Source organism: Salvelinus alpinus, chromosome 1 (genome assembly GCF_045679555.1).
Source record: "Salvelinus alpinus chromosome 1, SLU_Salpinus.1, whole genome shotgun sequence".
NCBI classification, from domain to species: Eukaryota; Metazoa; Chordata; class Actinopteri; order Salmoniformes; family Salmonidae; genus Salvelinus; species Salvelinus alpinus.
The window spans coordinates 117,158,725-117,178,054 of NC_092086.1; the positions used below are offsets into that span (position 1 = coordinate 117,158,725).

A 19,330-nucleotide genomic window follows, 5' to 3' on the forward strand; every position below is an offset into this window, starting at 1 on the left:
CTATAGTGGTTTCATTACTAACATAGGACTATAGTGGTTTCATAACTAACATTGGACTATAGTGGTTTCATTACTAACATAGGACTATAGTGGTTTCATTACTAACACAGGACTATAGTGGTTTCATAACTAACACAGGACTATAGTGGTGAACATAACTAACACAGGACTATAGTGGTTTCATAACTAACATAGGACTATAGTGGTTTCATTACCAGCATAGGACTATAGTGGTTTCATAACTAACACAGGACTATAGTGGTGAACATAACTAACAGGACTATAGTGGTTTCATAACTAACATAGGACTATAGTGGTTTCATAACTAACATAGGACTATAGTGGTTTCATAACTAACATTGGACTATAGTGGTTTCATTACTAACATAGGACTATAGTGGTTTCATTACTAACACAGGACTATAGTGGTTTCATAAGTAACACAGGACTATAGTGGTGAACATAACTAACACAGGACTATAGTGGTTTCATAACTAACACAGGACTATAGTGGTTTCATAACTAACATAGGACTATAGTGGTTTCATAACTAACATAGGACTATAGTGGTTTCATAACTAACACAGGACTATAGTGGTTTCATAACTAACATAGGACTATAGTGGTTTCATTACTAACATAGGACTATAGTGGTTTCATAACTAACACAGGACTATAGTGGTTTCATAACTAACATTGGACTATAGTGGTTTCATTACCAGCATAGGACTATAGTGGTTTCATAACTAACACAGGACTATAGTGGTTTCATAACTAACACAGGACTATAGTGGTTTCATTACTAACACAGGACTATAGTGGTTTCATAACTAACATAGGACTATAGTGGTTTCATTACTAACATAGGACTATAGTGGTTTCATAACTAACATTGGACTATAGTGGTTTCATTACCAGCATAGGACTATAGTGGTTTCATAACTAACATAGGACTATAGTGGTTTCATTACTTACATAGGACTATAGTGGTTTCATTACTAACATAGGACTATAGTGGTTTCATTACTAACATAGGACTATAGTGGTTTCATAACTAACATTGGACTATAGTGGTTTCATTACCAGCATAGGACTATAGTGGTTTCATAACTAACACAGGACTATAGTGGTTTCATAACTAACATAGGACTATAGTGGTTTCATAACTAACACAGGACTATAGTGGTTTCATAACTAACATAGGACTATAGTGGTTTCATTACTAACACAGGACTATAGTGGTTTCATTACTAACATAGGACTATAGTGGTTTCATAACTAACACAGGACTATAGTGGTGAACATAACTAACACAGGACTATAGTGGTTTCATAACTAACATAGGACTATAGTGGTTTCAAAACTAACATTGGACTATAGTGGTTTCATTACTAACATAGGACTATAGTGGTTTCATAACTAACACAGGACTATAGTGGTTTCATAACTAACATAGGACTATAGTGGTTTCATTACTAACACAGGACTATAGTGGTTTCATTACTAACACAGGACTATAGTTGTTTCATAACTAACATAGGACTATAGTGGTTTCATAACTAACACAGGACTATAGTGGTTTCATAAGTAACACAGGACTATAGTGGTGAACATAACTAACACAGGACTATAGTGGTTTCATAACTAACATAGGACTATAGTGGTTTCATTACCAGCATAGGACTATAGTGGTTTCATAACTAACACAGGACTATAGTGGTGAACATAACTAACAGGACTATAGTGGTTTCATAACTAACATAGGACTATAGTGGTTTCATAACTAACATAGGACTATAGTGGTTTCATAACTAACATTGGACTATAGTGGTTTCATTACTAACACAGGACTATAGTGGTTTCATTACTAACATAGGACTATAGTGGTTTCATTACTAACACAGGACTATAGTGGTTTCATAACTAACACAGGACTATAGTGGTGAACATAACTAACACAGGACTATAGTGGTTTCATAACTAACATAGGACTATAGTGGTTTCAAAACTAACATTGGACTATAGTGGTTTCATTACTAACACAGGACTATAGTGGTTTCATTACTAACATAGGACTATAGTGGTTTCATTACTAACATAGGACTATAGTGGTTTCATAACTAACACAGGACTATAGTGGTTTCATAACTAACATAGGACTATAGTGGTTTCATAACTAACATAGGACTATAGTGGTTTCATAACTAACACAGGACTATAGTGGTTTCATAACTAACATAGGACTATAGTGGTTTCATTACTAACATAGGACTATAGTGGTTTCATAACTAACACAGGACTATAGTGGTTTCATTACCAGCATAGGACTATAGTGGTTTCATAACTAACACAGGACTATAGTGGTTTCATAACTAACATAGGACTATAGTGGTTTCATTACTAACATAGGACTATAGTGGTTTCATTACTAACATAGGACTATAGTGGTTTCATAACTAACATTGGACTATAGTGGTTTCATTACCAGCATAGGACTATAGTGGTTTCATAACTAACACAGGACTATAGTGGTTTCATAACTAACATAGGACTATAGTGGTTTCATAACTAACACAGGACTATAGTGGTTTCATAACTAACATAGGACTATAGTGGTTTCATTACTAACACAGGACTATAGTGGTTTCATTACTAACATAGGACTATAGTGGTTTCATAACTAACATTGGACTATAGTGGTTTCATTACCAGCATAGGACTATAGTGGTTTCATAACTAACACAGGACTATAGTGGTTTCATAACTAACATAGGACTATAGTGGTTTCATAACTAACACAGGACTATAGTGGTTTCATAACTAACATAGGACTATAGTGGTTTCATAACTAACACAGGACTATAGTGGTTTCATAACTAACATAGGACTATAGTGGTTTCATTACTAACACAGGACTATAGTGGTTTCATAACTAACATAGGACTATAGTGGTTTCATTACTAACATAGGACTATAGTGGTTTCATAACTAACATAGGACTATAGTGGTTTCATTACTAACATAGGACTATAGTGGTTTCATAACTAACATAGGACTATAGTGGTTTCATTACTAACATAGGACTATAGTGGTTTCATAACTAACACAGGACTATAGTGGTTTCATAACTAACATAGGACTATAGTGGTTTCATAACTAACACAGGACTATAGTGGTTTCATTACTAACATAGGACTATAGTGGTTTCATTACTAACATAGGACTATAGTGGTTTCATAACTAACACAGGACTATAGTGGTTTCATAACTAACATAGGACTATAGTGGTTTCATTACTAACATAGGACTATAGTGGTTTCATTACTAACACAGGACTATAGTGGTTTCATAACTAACATAGGACTATAGTGGTTTCATAACTAACATAGGACTATAGTGGTTTCATTACTAACATAGGACTATAGTGGTTTCATAACTAACATAGGACTATAGTGGTTTCATAACTAACATAGGACTATAGTGGTTTCATTACTAACACAGGACTATAGTGGTTTCATAACTAACATAGGACTATAGTGGTTTCATAACTAACATAGGACTATAGTGGTTTCATTACTAACACAGGACTATAGTGGTTTCATAACTAACATAGGACTATAGTGGTTTCATAACTAACACAGGACTATAGTGGTGAACATAACTAACACAGGACTATAGTGGTGAACATAACTAACACAGGACTATAGTGGTTTCATAACTAACACAGGACTATAGTGGCTTCATAACTCACACAGGACTATAGTGGTTTCATTACTGACATAGGACTATAGTGGTGAACATAACTAACACAGGACTATAGTGTTGAACATAACCATAACTAACATAGGACTATAGTGGTTTCATTACTAACATAGGACTATAGTGGTTTCATAACTAACACAGGACTATAGTGGTTTCATTACTAACACAGGACTATAGTGGTGAACATAACTAACATAGGACTATAGTAGTTTCATAACTAACACAGGACTATAGTGGTTTCATTACCAGCATAGGACTATAGTGGTTTCATAACTAACACAGGACTATAGTGGTGAACATAACTAACAGGACTATAGTGGTTTCATTACCAGCATAGGACTATAGTGGTTTCATAACTAACATAGGACTATAGTGGTTTCATAACTAACATTGGACTATAGTGGTTTCATTACCAGCATAGGACTATAGTGGTTTCATAACTAACATAGGACTATAGTGGTTTCATAACTAACATAGGACTATAGTGGTTTCATAACTAACATAGGACTATAGTGGTTTCATAACTAACATAGGACTATAGTGGTTTCATAACTAACATAGGACTATAGTGGTTTCATTACTAACATAGGACTATAGTGGTTTCATTACTAACACAGGACTATAGTGGTTTCATAACTAACACAGGACTATAGTGGTGAACATAACTAACACAGGACTATAGTGGTTTCATAACTAACATAGGACTATAGTGGTTTCAAAACTAACATTGGACTATAGTGGTTTCATTACTAACATAGGACTATAGTGGTTTCATAACTAACATTGGACTATAGTGGTTTCATTACTAACATAGGACTATAGTGGTTTCATAACTAACACAGGACTATAGTGGTTTCATTACTAACACAGGACTATAGTGGTTTCATTACTAACACAGGACTATAGTGGTTTCATAACTAACACAGGACTATAGTGGTGAACATAACTAACACAGGACTATAGTGGTTTCATAACTAACATAGGACTATAGTGGTTTCAAAACTAACATTGGACTATAGTGGTTTCATTACTAACATAGGACTATAGTGGTTTCATAACTAACATTGGACTATAGTGGTTTCATTACTAACATAGGACTATAGTGGTTTCATAACTAACACAGGACTATAGTGGTTTCATAACTAACATAGGACTATAGTGGTTTCATAACTAACATAGGACTATAGTGGTTTCATAACCAACATAGGACTATAGTTTCTTCATAACTAACATAGGACTATAGTGGTTTCATAACTAACACAGGACTATAGTGGTTTCATAACTAACATAGGACTATAGTGGTTTCATAACTAACATAGGACTATAGTGGTTTCATAACTAACATAGGACTATAGTGGTTTCTTAACTAACATAGGACTATAGTGGTTTCATTACCAGCATAGGACTATAGTGGTTTCCTAACTAACATAGGACTATAGTGGTTTCCTAACTAACATAGGACTGGTTTCCTAACTGACAGGCCACCTCTCCACATAATTACAGATGAACAAGTGTTTTTTAAACAGGGCATGCGTCTGAAATGGCACCCTATTTCATACATAGAGTTGTTGTCAGTTAGCTCACCTGGTGCCGTCTTGCTGGTGAGTTTTGTGGGCGGCAGGCTGCCGGAGAGGCTTAGTTTGGCGGGTAGGCTGTTGGTCTTCTGCTTGTCCGCGGAGTTGATAGGCATTGTCTTGGGCCTCCCTGTCTGGTTTGTTCTGGGGCCCGGTCCGGATCGCACCGCTCCCAGGCTCTGCCTCTGCTTCTTCAGATCCTCTTCTCGCTCCTGCGCCGCGCGGATCTCCTCCTCAATCATGGACAGAGTCCTCTGCTTCCGGGAGCGCAGCTTGAACGGCCCGGTGCTCTGCTCCGTCTCCTGGGTTCTGGTGGCTTCTGCTGTGCTGCGGAGCTCGGCCGCCTCGGAGTACTTAGAGAAGTAACTGAACTGGTCCTTCTCGCTGGGGGTCGGCGACAGCTCTGGAGGCTGGTAGGGCTCTACATGGCGAGGAGGGATGTGGACGGGGGTGCGGACTGGGACGGGGTCTGGGTTTAGGGCCAGTGAGCGACTGAGGGCGGACTGGACGAGGATTTTAGGACCTCCGGAAGAGGACCTCCGTGGAGGGGGGGCGTTGGTAGGTTTCTCAATCTGGGCTGGGGGGGACTGCTGCTCTGGGGGAGGAGACTGATGTTGGGTTGGACTTAACTGGAACTGAGCTGGTGGTGACTGCTGCTGGGGGGTTTGTGATGGACTTGATTGGTACTGGGGTGGGGGTGACTGGAGGGACTGATCAGGTGTTTGCCACTGCTGCAGTGAGCTTGGGGGTGAGCAGAGTTGGGGGGATGGAGGTGAGTGGAGGTCTAGGAGTGCTGGAGGGTGGTCTAGGGGTGTGGGTGACTGGTGCTCTGGGCGTGGAGGTGAGAGCATCCCAGTGGATGGCGGCAGGACGTCTAAGTCTAGGTGCCTCTCTGGGAGGGGGTAGGGGAAGGACTGTGGGGTGGCGCGGGGGACCCCCTGCCACTCTTCGCCCTGCTGGTTCATAAGGGCGTGCTGGATGGCACTCTGCACCAGGAGTTCTGCATGGTACTCCAGCTCCTTCTCCGACGGACCCCGACCCCGCTCCCCGGGGGACCTGAGGGTGCCTTCCTCCATCTTGCCATTGACGGGCGTGGTGGCCTGGGGGGTGGAAGGGAAGGAGTACTCCCCTAGAGACGTCTCCCCCAGGTAGGCCGACATGGTCTCATTGGACGCATCGCTGTCGGAGACGTTGTCCATGCTGAAGTCGTTGGACAGGGTCTCCAGGACAGTAGTATCCTGGGAACGCAGGGAGAGCTCGTCCAGCCCGGAGTCACACTCCTCTGGGTGGCAGGACAGGGAGGCACTGGGGGAGTGGAAGGATTGGGAGGAGGAACGATGCTGCAGGGACAGGGATGAGGAACACAACTCAGAGTCTCCCTCATCTTTCAGGATGGTCATGACGGCCCGGGCGCAGGTGAAGTCTCCATCGCCTTCTCTGTTGTCCATCGAGGTCTCCTTGGGGCCCCTGTTCCTGGTCTCTCCCTCTCCCAAGGTAGTAGTGGGGGACTGGGTCTCTCCCTGTCCCAAGGTAGTAGTGGGGGACTGGGCCTCTCCCTGTCCCAAGGTAGTAGTGGGGGACTGGGCCTCTCCCTGGCTGTAGTACATCCCCTCTGTCCTGACTCTAGTTGTGGTGGTGGTGACGTCGTTGGCCTCTAGTGGCGAGCCCAGGTAACTACTGTAGCCCACTGTGACGGAGCTGGAGGATCTATCCACATGGGTGATGCTGTCTGGCGCTCTGGAGAAGGGCTTGGCCGAGTAGAGCTGAGGTGCCACACCTCTCTTCGGGGCTGTGACCTGTGACCTCTCGGCCTGCTGCTGCCTGGCATGTTCTATCTGGAGGAACTGCTTCCTGGCGACGGAGAAGTCTATCTGCTCCACAACGATGTCCTCCTTGGTGCTCTGGAGAACCTCTGCCGGGTCCCGGTTGGACTCAGGGTCAAAGCCGGGCTCAAAGGTCATGGAGTACTGGGCGTACGTCTGGGAAGACCCGCAGGTGAACTCTGACCTCCGCTGCTGCTTCCTCTCCTCGTACTTCCTGTGTGACTCAAGTTTGTCTGGCTCCAGCTCCTCCTCCAGGCTTTTCTCCTGAGGAGGGTTCCACCATTTTGTGCCCATGCCAGGGTTCTTCTTCACGGCCTGGCCTCGGATCAGCTCCAGCCGCTCCCTCTCCAGCTCTGCCACCTCCTCCGATGGACGCACCTTCTTCACGCGCACCTCCTTCTCACACGGGTCGAACAGCTTGGAAGGCTTCTTCTCCTCCTGGAATGCCCGCAGCTCGAAACGTGCCTCCTTCTTGATGGTCATCACAGTGGGGGGTGTTGTCTCTCCTCCCTGGTTCCTGTAGTTCTCATGCTCTCCCATTGGGCCAGAGTGGCCGTCGGGTTTGGAGTTGCTGGTGCTATTGACTTCCTGGTGGTCTATGAAGGTGGTCTGCTTCCTGTCCTCTACTATGACCTCATGGTTGGTCTGTGGGGATTGTGTGTCTGTGTTGGAGACGTGGACGGACGGCCCAGTTCCGTCAATACTGACCTCCCGGGGGTCTCTCTCAGGTTTCGCTGTCCCGTTAGAGGGCAATGGCATGGTATCAACCTCTGGGTCGCAGCAGTTAGCCTCCAACACCTCATCCAGGTAGGCTATCTCCTGGGCCACCTCTGTGTCCAGGGGCTGGGTCTGGTGTTTTTTGCCCTGGCCGTTGAGCCCTTGGCTGGGGTAGCAGCTCTCAGGGTGGGCGTCCACCTCCATGGTGCTGGTGGTGGTACTGCTGTCTCCTCCGCCCGCTGAGATCACACTGACAGAGTCGAGGAAACTGACGCTCTTTCTCTCCGTTCTGTCTCTCTTCAGATCATCACTGGCATCCTCTGATGCCTTGGAGGATTTCTGGAAGACAAAGAGAGGTGTTAGATCACTATTATTCTGTTGCATCAATGCATGTACCCTATTCCCTATATAGTGCACTACATTAGACCAGAGTTCTATGGAACAGGGTACCATTTGGGACGCATTCAGCTAGCATTTTCAGGGATTTCTGAAAGACCAGAAAATATATTTCAATGTAATATCACTTTTATTCAGTGTCTCGGCAATGCATAGCAGTATCAGTTAATCAGATAGTATTTGGGGAAGAACAGAAATGGATAATGAGAAATGAAACTTCCACTGCTTGGAATTAAACAGGAAGTAGTAACTGTGAATATTGATTCCATCGTTAGAAGAGAAACCAAATCTACAGTAGCTGCAATAAAATTGAATTATGGGTAATTCCACGATGACAGATTTTAAGCCAAACAAACACCATTGATTTTTATTTTTTTATTTTTTAACAAACCATACAACCCTATCAGGACTACTTTGAACAATTTACACTGAACATTTTTACAAAAACATATTTACTGGAAAAACTGTCCAGATCCAAAGTTTGTAACAGAATTTCGGTAACATCTACTTCATTTTTTAACGTATTCCAACAACCCTGTTAAATATCTGCTCTGAATTCAGATTAAAGATGTCTGCAGAAACAATGAGGTAGCAGCTATGACATCACACCTTGGGGTTGTTAAACTACAGTAAGTGAAGTGGATTTACACCCGGTAACAGAATTTGCGGTAACGGAATTTGATCGTGGGTCCCTGATCTGTACTACACACATATTAAATTACAGATATGAATGTCATTCTCTTCATGGTGATATATCCTGAATAGGTACACAAATATGTAGAAATATACAATACCATTACCAGATCAATACCAGTACGAGATCAATGTGGAGCTATATACAGCGTCTGCTAAATGACTTAAATGTAAATGTAAGTACCAGATCAATGTGGAGCTATATACAGGAAGTACCAGATCAATGTGGAGCTATATACATGAAGTACCAGTACCAGATCAATGTGGAGCTATATACAGGAAATACCAGTACTAGATCAATGTGGAGCTATATACAGGGAGTACCAGATCAATGTGGAGCTATATACAGGAAGTACCAGTACCAGATCAATGTGGAGCTATATACAGGAAGTACCAGATCAATGTGTAGCTATATACAGGAAGTACCAGATCAATGTGGAGCTATATACATGAAGTACCAGATCAATGTGGAGCTATATACAGGGAGTACCAGTACCAGATCAATGTGGAGCTATATACAGGGAGTACCAGATCAATGTGGAGCTATATACAGGAAGTACCAGTACCAGATCAATGTGGAGCTATATACAGGGAGTACCAGATCAATGTGGAGCTATATACAGGGAGTACCAGATCAATATACTTCCAAGATGGCGTAGCAGTCGGACGTGTGTTTGTATTGTCCTGTCGCGTGTAAATAGTAAATAGTAAATAGTCTTCGTATTTTTCGTATACATTTCGTATATATTTTAATTTCACTTTCCATCTAGGAACTGAATATACATTCCTACATTCCGCCTCACCCAATGTGGTACGGACCTGCTATTTTTTTTATACTTTAGAACCGTAACCCCAATCAGAAGCTAGCCAGATAACTAGCTACTAGCTAGTAGTCAGTTAGCCACTGCTGCGGTCTTCACCCTCAACTCGGACACAGCCAGCTTCAATACCGGGCCAATACCTGCCAGTCTGCAAGCGCGATATCAACCCAGAGCATATAGGACTGCTTTTTCTCTACCACATCACCGGATTCCTGACGCAAGCTCTGGACAATTACACCGTATCATCACAGCTAGCTAGCTGCAACCGAGTGGCTACTACTGGCTAACACCTCTGTCCCGAAGCAAGCACCAGTTAGCCTTGAGCTAGCCTCGAGCTAGGCCCATCTGCCGGCTAGCTGAAGAGGTCTACCAGCGAATTCTTGGGCTACAATACCAGCTACAAGCTAATTTAGCCATTTTTTTTGCCGCTGCTAGTAGCTTTTACCTTCTGCACAGACACCAGCCCTGTTATTAGCCTGGATATTACTCACCAATTTACCAGCATCGGACTGTCTCTCGACAACAACGCCGGATTCCTGCCGTAATCCCTGAGCCACTGCTTCTGATCCTCACAGCTAGCTTGCGGCTAGCGCAGCTAGCGCCACTGCCACGAAGCTAGCACCAGTTAGCAAACACAATTCTACAATTCACAACCTCTCTTTCGCCATCGCCATCTGGCTTGGATTCTCTGTCGACACGACCACGTCTGAGCAGACCCCCTCCGTCTGAGCAGACCACCCCCCGGGCTACTAACTTTAAACGCCGCGTGCTAGCTTAGTGGAGGCCTCCCTGCTCCATCTACGGCTGCCCCCTGGACACTATGATCACTTGGCTACATAGCTGATGCATGCTTGACTGTCCATTAATTCACGGTACTCCATTCTGTTTATTTGTGTTTTATCTGTCGGCTCTGTGCTTTAACTCAGGATCTGTGTGTAGTTAATCCGACCCTCTCTGCCTAGTCGTCGCCATTTTTACCTGTTGTTGCTGTGTTAGACTAGCACCCTGTTATTGCTGCTGTTATCTTACCTGTTGTTTTAGCTAGCTCTCCCAATCAAGACCTGCAATCACTTTATGCCTTATTGTATGTCTCTCTCAAATATCAATATGCCTTGCATACTGTTGTTCAGGCTAGTTTTCATTATCATTGTTTTGGTTTGCAATGGACCCTGTAGTTCCACTCTCCGTACCTCTGATACCCCCTTTGTCCCACCCCCCACACATGCGGTGACCTCACCCATTGAGACCAGCATGTCCAGAGATACAACCTCTCTTATCATCACCCAGTGCCTGGGCTTGCCTCCGCTGTACCCGCGCCCCTCCATACCCCTGTCTGCACATTATGCCCAGAATCTATTCTACCACGCCCATAAATCTGCTCCTTTTATTCTTTGTCCCCAACGCTCTAGGCGACCAGTTTTGATAGCCTTTAGCCGCACCCTCATCCTACTACTCCTCTGTTCCTCGGGTGATGTGGAGGTAAACCCAGGCCCTGCATGTCCCCAGTCACCCTCATTTGTTGACTTCTGCGATCGAAAAAGCCTTGGCCTCATGCATGTCAACATCAGAAGCCTCCTCCCTAAGTTTGCCTTACTCACCGCTTTAGCACACTCTGCCAATCCTGATGTCCTTGCCGTGTCCGAATCCTGGCTTAGGAAGGCCACCAAAAATTCTGAGATTTCCATACCCAACTATAACACTTTCCGTCAAGATAGAACTGCCAAAGGGGGAGGAGTTGCAATCTACTGCAGAGATAGCCTGCAAAGTTCTGTCATACTTTCCAGGTCTATGCCCAAACAGTTCGAACTTCTAATTTTAAAAATTAATCTCTCCAGAAATAAGTCTCTCACTGTTGCCGCCTGCTACCGACCCCCCTCAGCTCCCAGCTGTGCCCTGGACACCATCTGTGAATTGATCGCTCCCCATCTAGCTTCAGAGTTTGTTCTGTTAGGTGACCTAAACTGGGATATGCTTAACACCCCGGCAGTCCTACAATCCAAGCTTGATGCCCTCAATCTCACACAAATCATCAAGGAACCCACCAGGTACAACCCTAAATCCGTAAACATGGGCACCCTAATAGACATTATCCTGACCAACCTGCCCTCCAAATACACCTCTGCTGTCTTCAATCAAGATCTCAGCGATCACTGCCTCATTGCCTGTATCCGCCACGGGTCCGCGGTCAAACGACCACCCCTCATCACTGTCAAACGCTCCCTAAAACACTTCTGCGAGCAGGCCTTTCTAATCGACCTGGCCCGGGTACCCTGGAAGGATATTGACCTCAACCCGTCAGTTGAGGATGCCTGGTCATTCTTTAAATGTTACTTCCTCACCATATTAGACAAGCATGCTCCGTTCAAAAAATGCAGAACCAAGAACAGATATAGCCCTTGGTTCACTCCAGACCTGACTGCCCTCGACCAGCACAAAAACATCCTGTGGCGAACTGCAATAGCATCGAAGAGCCCCCGCGATATGCAACTGTTCAGGGAAGTCAGGAACCAATACACGCAGTCAGTCAGGAAAGCAAAGGCCAGCTTTTTCAAGCAGAAATTCGCATCCTGTAGCTCTAACTCCAAAAAGTTCTGGGATACTGTAAAGTCCATGGAGAACAAGAGCACCTCCTCCCAGCTGCCCACTGCACTGAGGCTAGGTAACACGGTCACCACCGATAAATCCGTGATAATCGAAGACTTCAACAAGCATTTCTCAATGGCTGGCCATGCCTTCCTCCTGGCGACTCCAACCTTGGCCAACAGCCCCGCCCCCCCCGCTGCTACTCGCCCAAGCCTCCCCAGCTTCTCCTTTACCCAAATCCAGATAGCAGATGTTCTGAAAGAGCTGGAAAACCTGGACCCATACAAATCAGCTGGGCTTGACAATCTGGACCCCCTATTTCTGAAACTGTCCGCCGCCATTGTCGCACCCCCTATTACCAGCCTGTTCAACCTCTCCTTCGTATCATCTGAGATCCCCAAGGATTGGAAAGCTGCCGCGGTCATCCCCCTCTTCAAAGGGGGAGACACCCTGGACCCAAACTGTTACAGACCTATATCCATCCTGCCCTGCCTATCTAAGGTCTTCGAAAGCCAAGTCAACAAACAGATCACTGACCATCTCGAATCCCACCGTACCTTCTCCGCTGTGCAATCCGGTTTCCGAGCCGGTCACGGGTGCACCTCAGCCACGCTCAAGGTACTAAACGACATCATAACCGCCATCGATAAAAGACATTACTGTGCAGCCGTCTTCATCGACCTGGCCAAGGCTTTCGACTCTGTCAATCACCATATTCTTATCGGCAGACTCAGTAGCCTCGGTTTTTCTAATGACTGCCTTGCCTGGTTCACCAACTACTTTGCAGACAGAGTTCAGTGTGTCAAATCGGAGGGCATGTTGTCCGGTCCTCTGGCAGTCTCTATGGGGGTACCACAGGGTTCAATTCTCGGGCCGACTCTTTTCTCTGTATACATCAATGATGTTGCTCTTGCTGCGGGCGATTCCCTGATCCACCTCTACGCAGACGACACCATTCTATATACTTCCGGCCCTTCCTTGGACACTGTGCTATCTAACCTCCAAATGAGCTTCAATGCCATACAACACTCCTTCCGTGGCCTCCAACTGCTCTTAAACGCTAGTAAAACCAAATGCATGCTTTTCAACCGTTCGCTGCCTGCACCCGCACGCCCGACTAGCATCACCACCCTGGACGGTTCCGACCTAGAATATGTGGACATCTATAAGTACCTAGGTGTCTGGCTAGACTGCAAACTCTCCTTCCAGACTCATATCAAACATCTCCAATCCAAAATCAAATCAAGAATCGGCTTTCTATTCCGCAACAAAGCCTCCTTCACTCACGCCGCCAAACTTACCCTAGTAAAACTGACTATCCTACCGATCCTCGACTTCGGCGATGTCATCTACAAAATAGCTTCCAACACTCTACTCGGCAAACTGGATGCAGTTTATCACAGTGCCATTCGTTTTGTTACTAAAGCACCTTATACGACCCACCACTGCGACCTGTATGCCCTAGTCGGCTGGCCCTCGCTACATGTTCGTCGTCAGACCCACTGGCTCCAGGTCATCTACAAGGCTATGCTAGGTAAAGTGCCGCCTTATCTCAGTTCACTGGTCACGATGGCTACACCCACCCGCAGCACGCGCTCCAGCAGGTGTATCTCACTGATCATCCCTAAAGCTAAAACCTCATTTGGACGCCTTTCCTTCCAGTTCTCTGCTGCCTGCGACTGGAACGAATTGCAAAAATCTCTGAAGTTGGAGACTTTTATCTCCCTCAACAACTTTAAAAATCTGCTATCCGAGCAGCTAACCGATCGCTGCAGCTGTACATAGTCCATCTGTAAAACTACCCACCCAATTTACCTACCTCACCCCCCATACTGCTTTTATTTATTTACTTTTCTGCTCTTTTGCACACCAGTATCTCTTCTTGCACATGATCATCTGATGATTTATCACTCCAGTGTTAATCTGCTAAATTGTAATTATTCGATTTATTGCCTACCTCATGCCTTTTGCACACATTGTATATAGATTCTCTTTTTTTCTACCATGTTATTGACTTGTTTATTGTTTACTCCATGTGTAACTCTGTGTTGTCTGTTCACACTGCTATGCTTTATCTTGGCCAGGTCGCAGTTGCAAATGAGAACTTGTTCTCAACTAGCCTACCTGGTTAAATAAAGGTGAAATAAAAATAAATAAAATAAAAATATGGAGCTATATACAGGAAGTACCAGATCAATGTGGAGCTATATACAGGAAGTACCAGATCAATGTGGAGCTATATACAGGAAGTACCAGATCAATGTGGAGCTATATACAGGAAGTACCAGATCAATGTGGAGCTATATACAGGAAGTACTAGTACCAGATCAATGTGGAGCTATATACAGGAAGTACCATATCAATGTGGAGCTATATACAGGGAGTACCAGTACCAGATCAATGTGGAGCTGTATACAGGAAGTACCAGACTATAGACACCCCAGAATATACACACCACAGACTATACACACCACAGACTATACACAGCACAGACTATACACACCACAGACTATACACACCACAGACTATACACACCACAGACTATACACACCACAGAATATACACAGCACAGACTATACACACCACAGAATATACACACCACAGTCTATACACAGACTATACAAAACACAGACTATACACACCACAGTCTATACACAGACTATACACAGCACAGACTATACACAGCACAGACTATACACACCACAGACTATACACACCACAGACTAAACACACCACAGACTATACACAACACAGACTATACACACCACAGACTATACACACCACAGAATATACACAACACAGACTATACACACCACAGACTATACACAGCACAGACTATAAACACCACAGACTATACACAGAATATACACAACACAGACTATACACACCACAGACTATACACACCACAGACTATACACACCACAGACTATACACACCACAGAATATACACACCACAGACTATACACACCACAGGCTATACACACCACAGAATATACACACCACAGACTATACACAACACAGAATATACACAACACAGAATATACACAACACAGAATATACACACCACAGACTATACACAACACAGAATATACACACCACAGAATATACACAACACAGAATATACACACCACAGACTATACACACCACAGAATATACACACCACAGGCTATACACAACACAGAATATACACACCACAGACTATACACAACACAGAATATACACACCACAGACTATACACAACACAGAATATACACACCACAGAATATACACAACACAGAATATACACACCACAGAATATGCACACCACAGAATATACACACCACAGAATATACACACCACAGAATATACACAACACAGAATATACACAACACAGAATATACACACCACAGACTATACACACCACAGAATATACACACCACAGAATATACACAACACAGAATATACACACCACAGAATATACACACCACAGAATATACACAACACAGAATATACACACCACAGAATATACACAACACAGAATATACACAGCACAGGCTATACACACCACAGAATATACACACCACAGGCTATACACACCACAGACTATACACACCACAGACTATACACACCACAGACTATACACAACACAGAATATACACAACACAGAATATACACAGCACAGACTATACACAACACAGAATATACACACCACAGAATATACACACCACAGAATATACACACCACAGAATATACACACCACAGAATATACACACCACAGAATATACACACCACAGAATATACACACCACAGAATATACACACCACAGACTATACAATTCCAATTAAATGTGTCTAGAAAATTGACATTTTATAATCTGGGAACCATGTTTGGTGGGACGTTGATGAAAAATGTATTGCCATAACCATCAGAAAACTGGACACATGAATGTTCTTGAAACGTTCTGTGTGAGGAGACTACCCACAACACCGTCCCAACGCCGCCTGGGATGCATGGGCCCAACATACATAATGTAGGAAGAGACCGTGTGCTGGGGGTCATGGGTATGCTGACCCATGAAATCTGATCCTGTCATCAATAATGGAACGCAATCCAGCAGAGCTATACTATGATGGAACCAGTCACTCAGAACCAGTCACTCAGAACCAGTCACTCAGAACCAGTCACTCAAAACCAGTCACTCAGAACCAGTCACTCAAAACCAGTCACTCAGAACCATCACTCAGAACCAGTCACTCAGAACCAGTCACCCAGAACCAGTCACTCAAAACCAGTCACTCAGAACCAGTCACTCAGAACCAGTCACTCAGAACCAGTCACTCAGAACCAGTCACTCAGAACCAGTCACCCAGAACCAGTCACCCAGAACCAGTCACTCAGAACCAGTCACTCAGAACCAGTCACTCAGACCCAGTCACCCAGAACCAGTCACCCAGAACCAGTCACTCAGAACCAGTCACTCAGAACCAGTCACTCAGAACCAGTCACTCAGAACCAGTCACTCAGAACCAGTCACTCAGAACCAGTCACCCAGAACCAGTCACCCAGAACCAGTCACTCAGAACCAGTCACTCAGAATCAGTCACTCAGAACCAGTCACTCAGAACCATTCACTCAGATCCAGTCACTCAGAACCAGTCACTCAGAACCAGTCACTCAGAACCAGTTACTCAGGGGAATTCGGCACTAGTGCTTTATCTAAGGTTAAAATGCCCCATACCCACATACTATTGGTCATGTGGTGGATGACCTGCTTGTCCAACATCTCATCCCAAAATCATGCTTGTTCATTAATATGGTGTTGGTCCCCCTTTGCTGCTATAACAGCCTCCACTCTTCCTGGAAGGCTTTCCACTAGATGTTGGAACATTGCTGCGGGGACTTGTTACGATTCAGCCACAAGAGCATTAGTGAGGTCACTTTGTGCACGGGGGCATTGTCATACTGAAACAGGAAAGGACCTTCCCCAAACTGTTGACATAAAGATGGAAGCACAGAATCCTCTAGAATGTCATTGTATGCTGTTGAGTTAAGATTTCCCACTATGCATTCGGGCAGGTAGGGTTCTCCTGGCATCCGCCAAACTCAAATCCGTCCATTGGACTGTCAGATGGTGAAGCGTGATTCATCACGCCAGAAAACGCATTTCCAATGCTCCAGAGTCCAATGGCGGCGGAGCTTTACACCACTCCAGCCAACGCTTGGCATTGTGCATGGTGATCTTAGGCTTGTGTGAGGCTGCTCAGCCATGGAAACCCATATCATGAAGCTCCCAATGAACAGTTGTTCTGACGTTGAGTGTTAACGAAAGAGTGTTAACAAAATGGCTGCCTGTGTATCACCCTACGGAGATAACCGAGGGATGTCTTGATTCCAGATCTGATTTCTCACCAGGAGAGGAGTCCCCAGTACATTACAGAGGGACATGAGTGAGATGAATAATTAACTGATGAGTCATTGATTAGAGAGGGTATCTGGAGGGTCTCTAAAGATACGTTGCTGCTTAATGAGGGGTTTCCTCTCCCCAAGCATCTTGTTACTTCCTGCTCTACTATTTCACTATTAAGGAACACTTGGAGGGACACTTCAGGGATTGTGGTTCAGCCCCCCAGCCCTACCAACAACTCCCTCTACTCCCTCTACCTCTACTCCCTCTACTCCCTCTACCTCTACCTCTACTACCTCTACTCCCTCTACTACCTCTACCTCTACCTCTACTACCTCTACCTCTACTCCCTCTACCTCTACTCCCTCTACCTCTACTACCTCTACCTCTACTCCCTCTACCTCTACTCCCTCTACTCCCTCTACTCCCTCTACTACCTCTACTCCCTCTACTCCCTCTACCTCTACCTCTACTACCTCTACTCCCTCTACTACCTCTAATACCTCTACTACCTCTACCTCTACTCCCTCTACCTCTACTCCCTCTACTCCCTCTACTACCTCTACCCCCTCTACTCCCTCTACCTCTACCTCTACTACCTCTACCTCTACTCCCTCTACCTCTACTCCCTCTACTCCCTCTACTCCCTCTACTCCCTCTACCTCTACTCCCTATACCTCTACTCCCTCTACCTCTACTCCCTCTACATCTACTCCCTCTACTACCTCTACTCCCTCTACTCCCTCTACCCCCTCTACCCCCTCTACCCCCTCTACCTCTACTCCCTCTACTCCCTCTACCTCTACTCCCTCTACTACCTCTATTACCTCTACCTCTACTCCCTCTACCTCTACTACCTCTACTACCTCTACTCCCTCTACCTCTACTACCTCTATTACCTCTACCTCTACTCCCTCTACCTCTATTACCTCTACATTTACATTTACATTTAAGTCATTTAGCAGACGCTCTTATCCAGAGCGACTTACAACTCCCTCTACCTCTACTACCTCTATTACCTCTACCTCTACTACCTCTACTCCCTCTACCTCTACTCCCTCTACTCCCTCTACCTCTACTCCCTCTACTCCCTCTACCTCTACTACCTCTATTACCTCTACCTCTACTACCTCTACTCCCTCTACCTCTACTCCCTCTACTCCCTCTACATCTACTCCCTCTACCTCTACTCCCTCTACCTCTACTACATCTACTCCCTCTACCTCTACTACCTCTACTCCCTCTACCTCTACTCCCTCTACTACCTCTACTCCCTCTACCTCTACTCCCTCTACTCCCTCTACCTCTACTCCCTCTACTCCCTCTACCTCTACTCCCTCTACCTCTACTCCCTCTACCTCTACTACCTCTACCTCTACTCCCTCTACTCCCTCTACTCCCTCTACCTCTACTCCCTCTACTCCCTCTACCTCTACTCCCTCTACATCTACTCCCTCTACCTCTACTACCTCTACCTCTACATCTACTCCCTCTACTCCCTCTATCTCTACTCCCTCTACCTCTACTACATCTACTCCCTCTACATCTACTCCCTCTACCTCTACTACCTCTACCTCT

At 44.8% G+C, this 19,330-nt stretch overlaps 1 protein-coding gene across 3 annotated transcripts in view; it reads right to left on the bottom strand.

The window, feature by feature from the left end:
• palm2akap2 (PALM2 and AKAP2 fusion) overlaps positions 1-19,330 on the bottom strand; it is a 240,811-nt gene that overhangs the window by 16,119 nt on the left and 205,362 nt on the right. For all 3 annotated transcript variants that reach the window (XM_071342762.1, XM_071342752.1, XM_071342768.1), the window contains one exon: positions 5,347-8,215. In XM_071342762.1, coding sequence (XP_071198863.1) covers positions 5,347-8,215 — 2,869 coding nt within the window. The remainder of the gene's footprint in view (positions 1-5,346; positions 8,216-19,330) is intronic.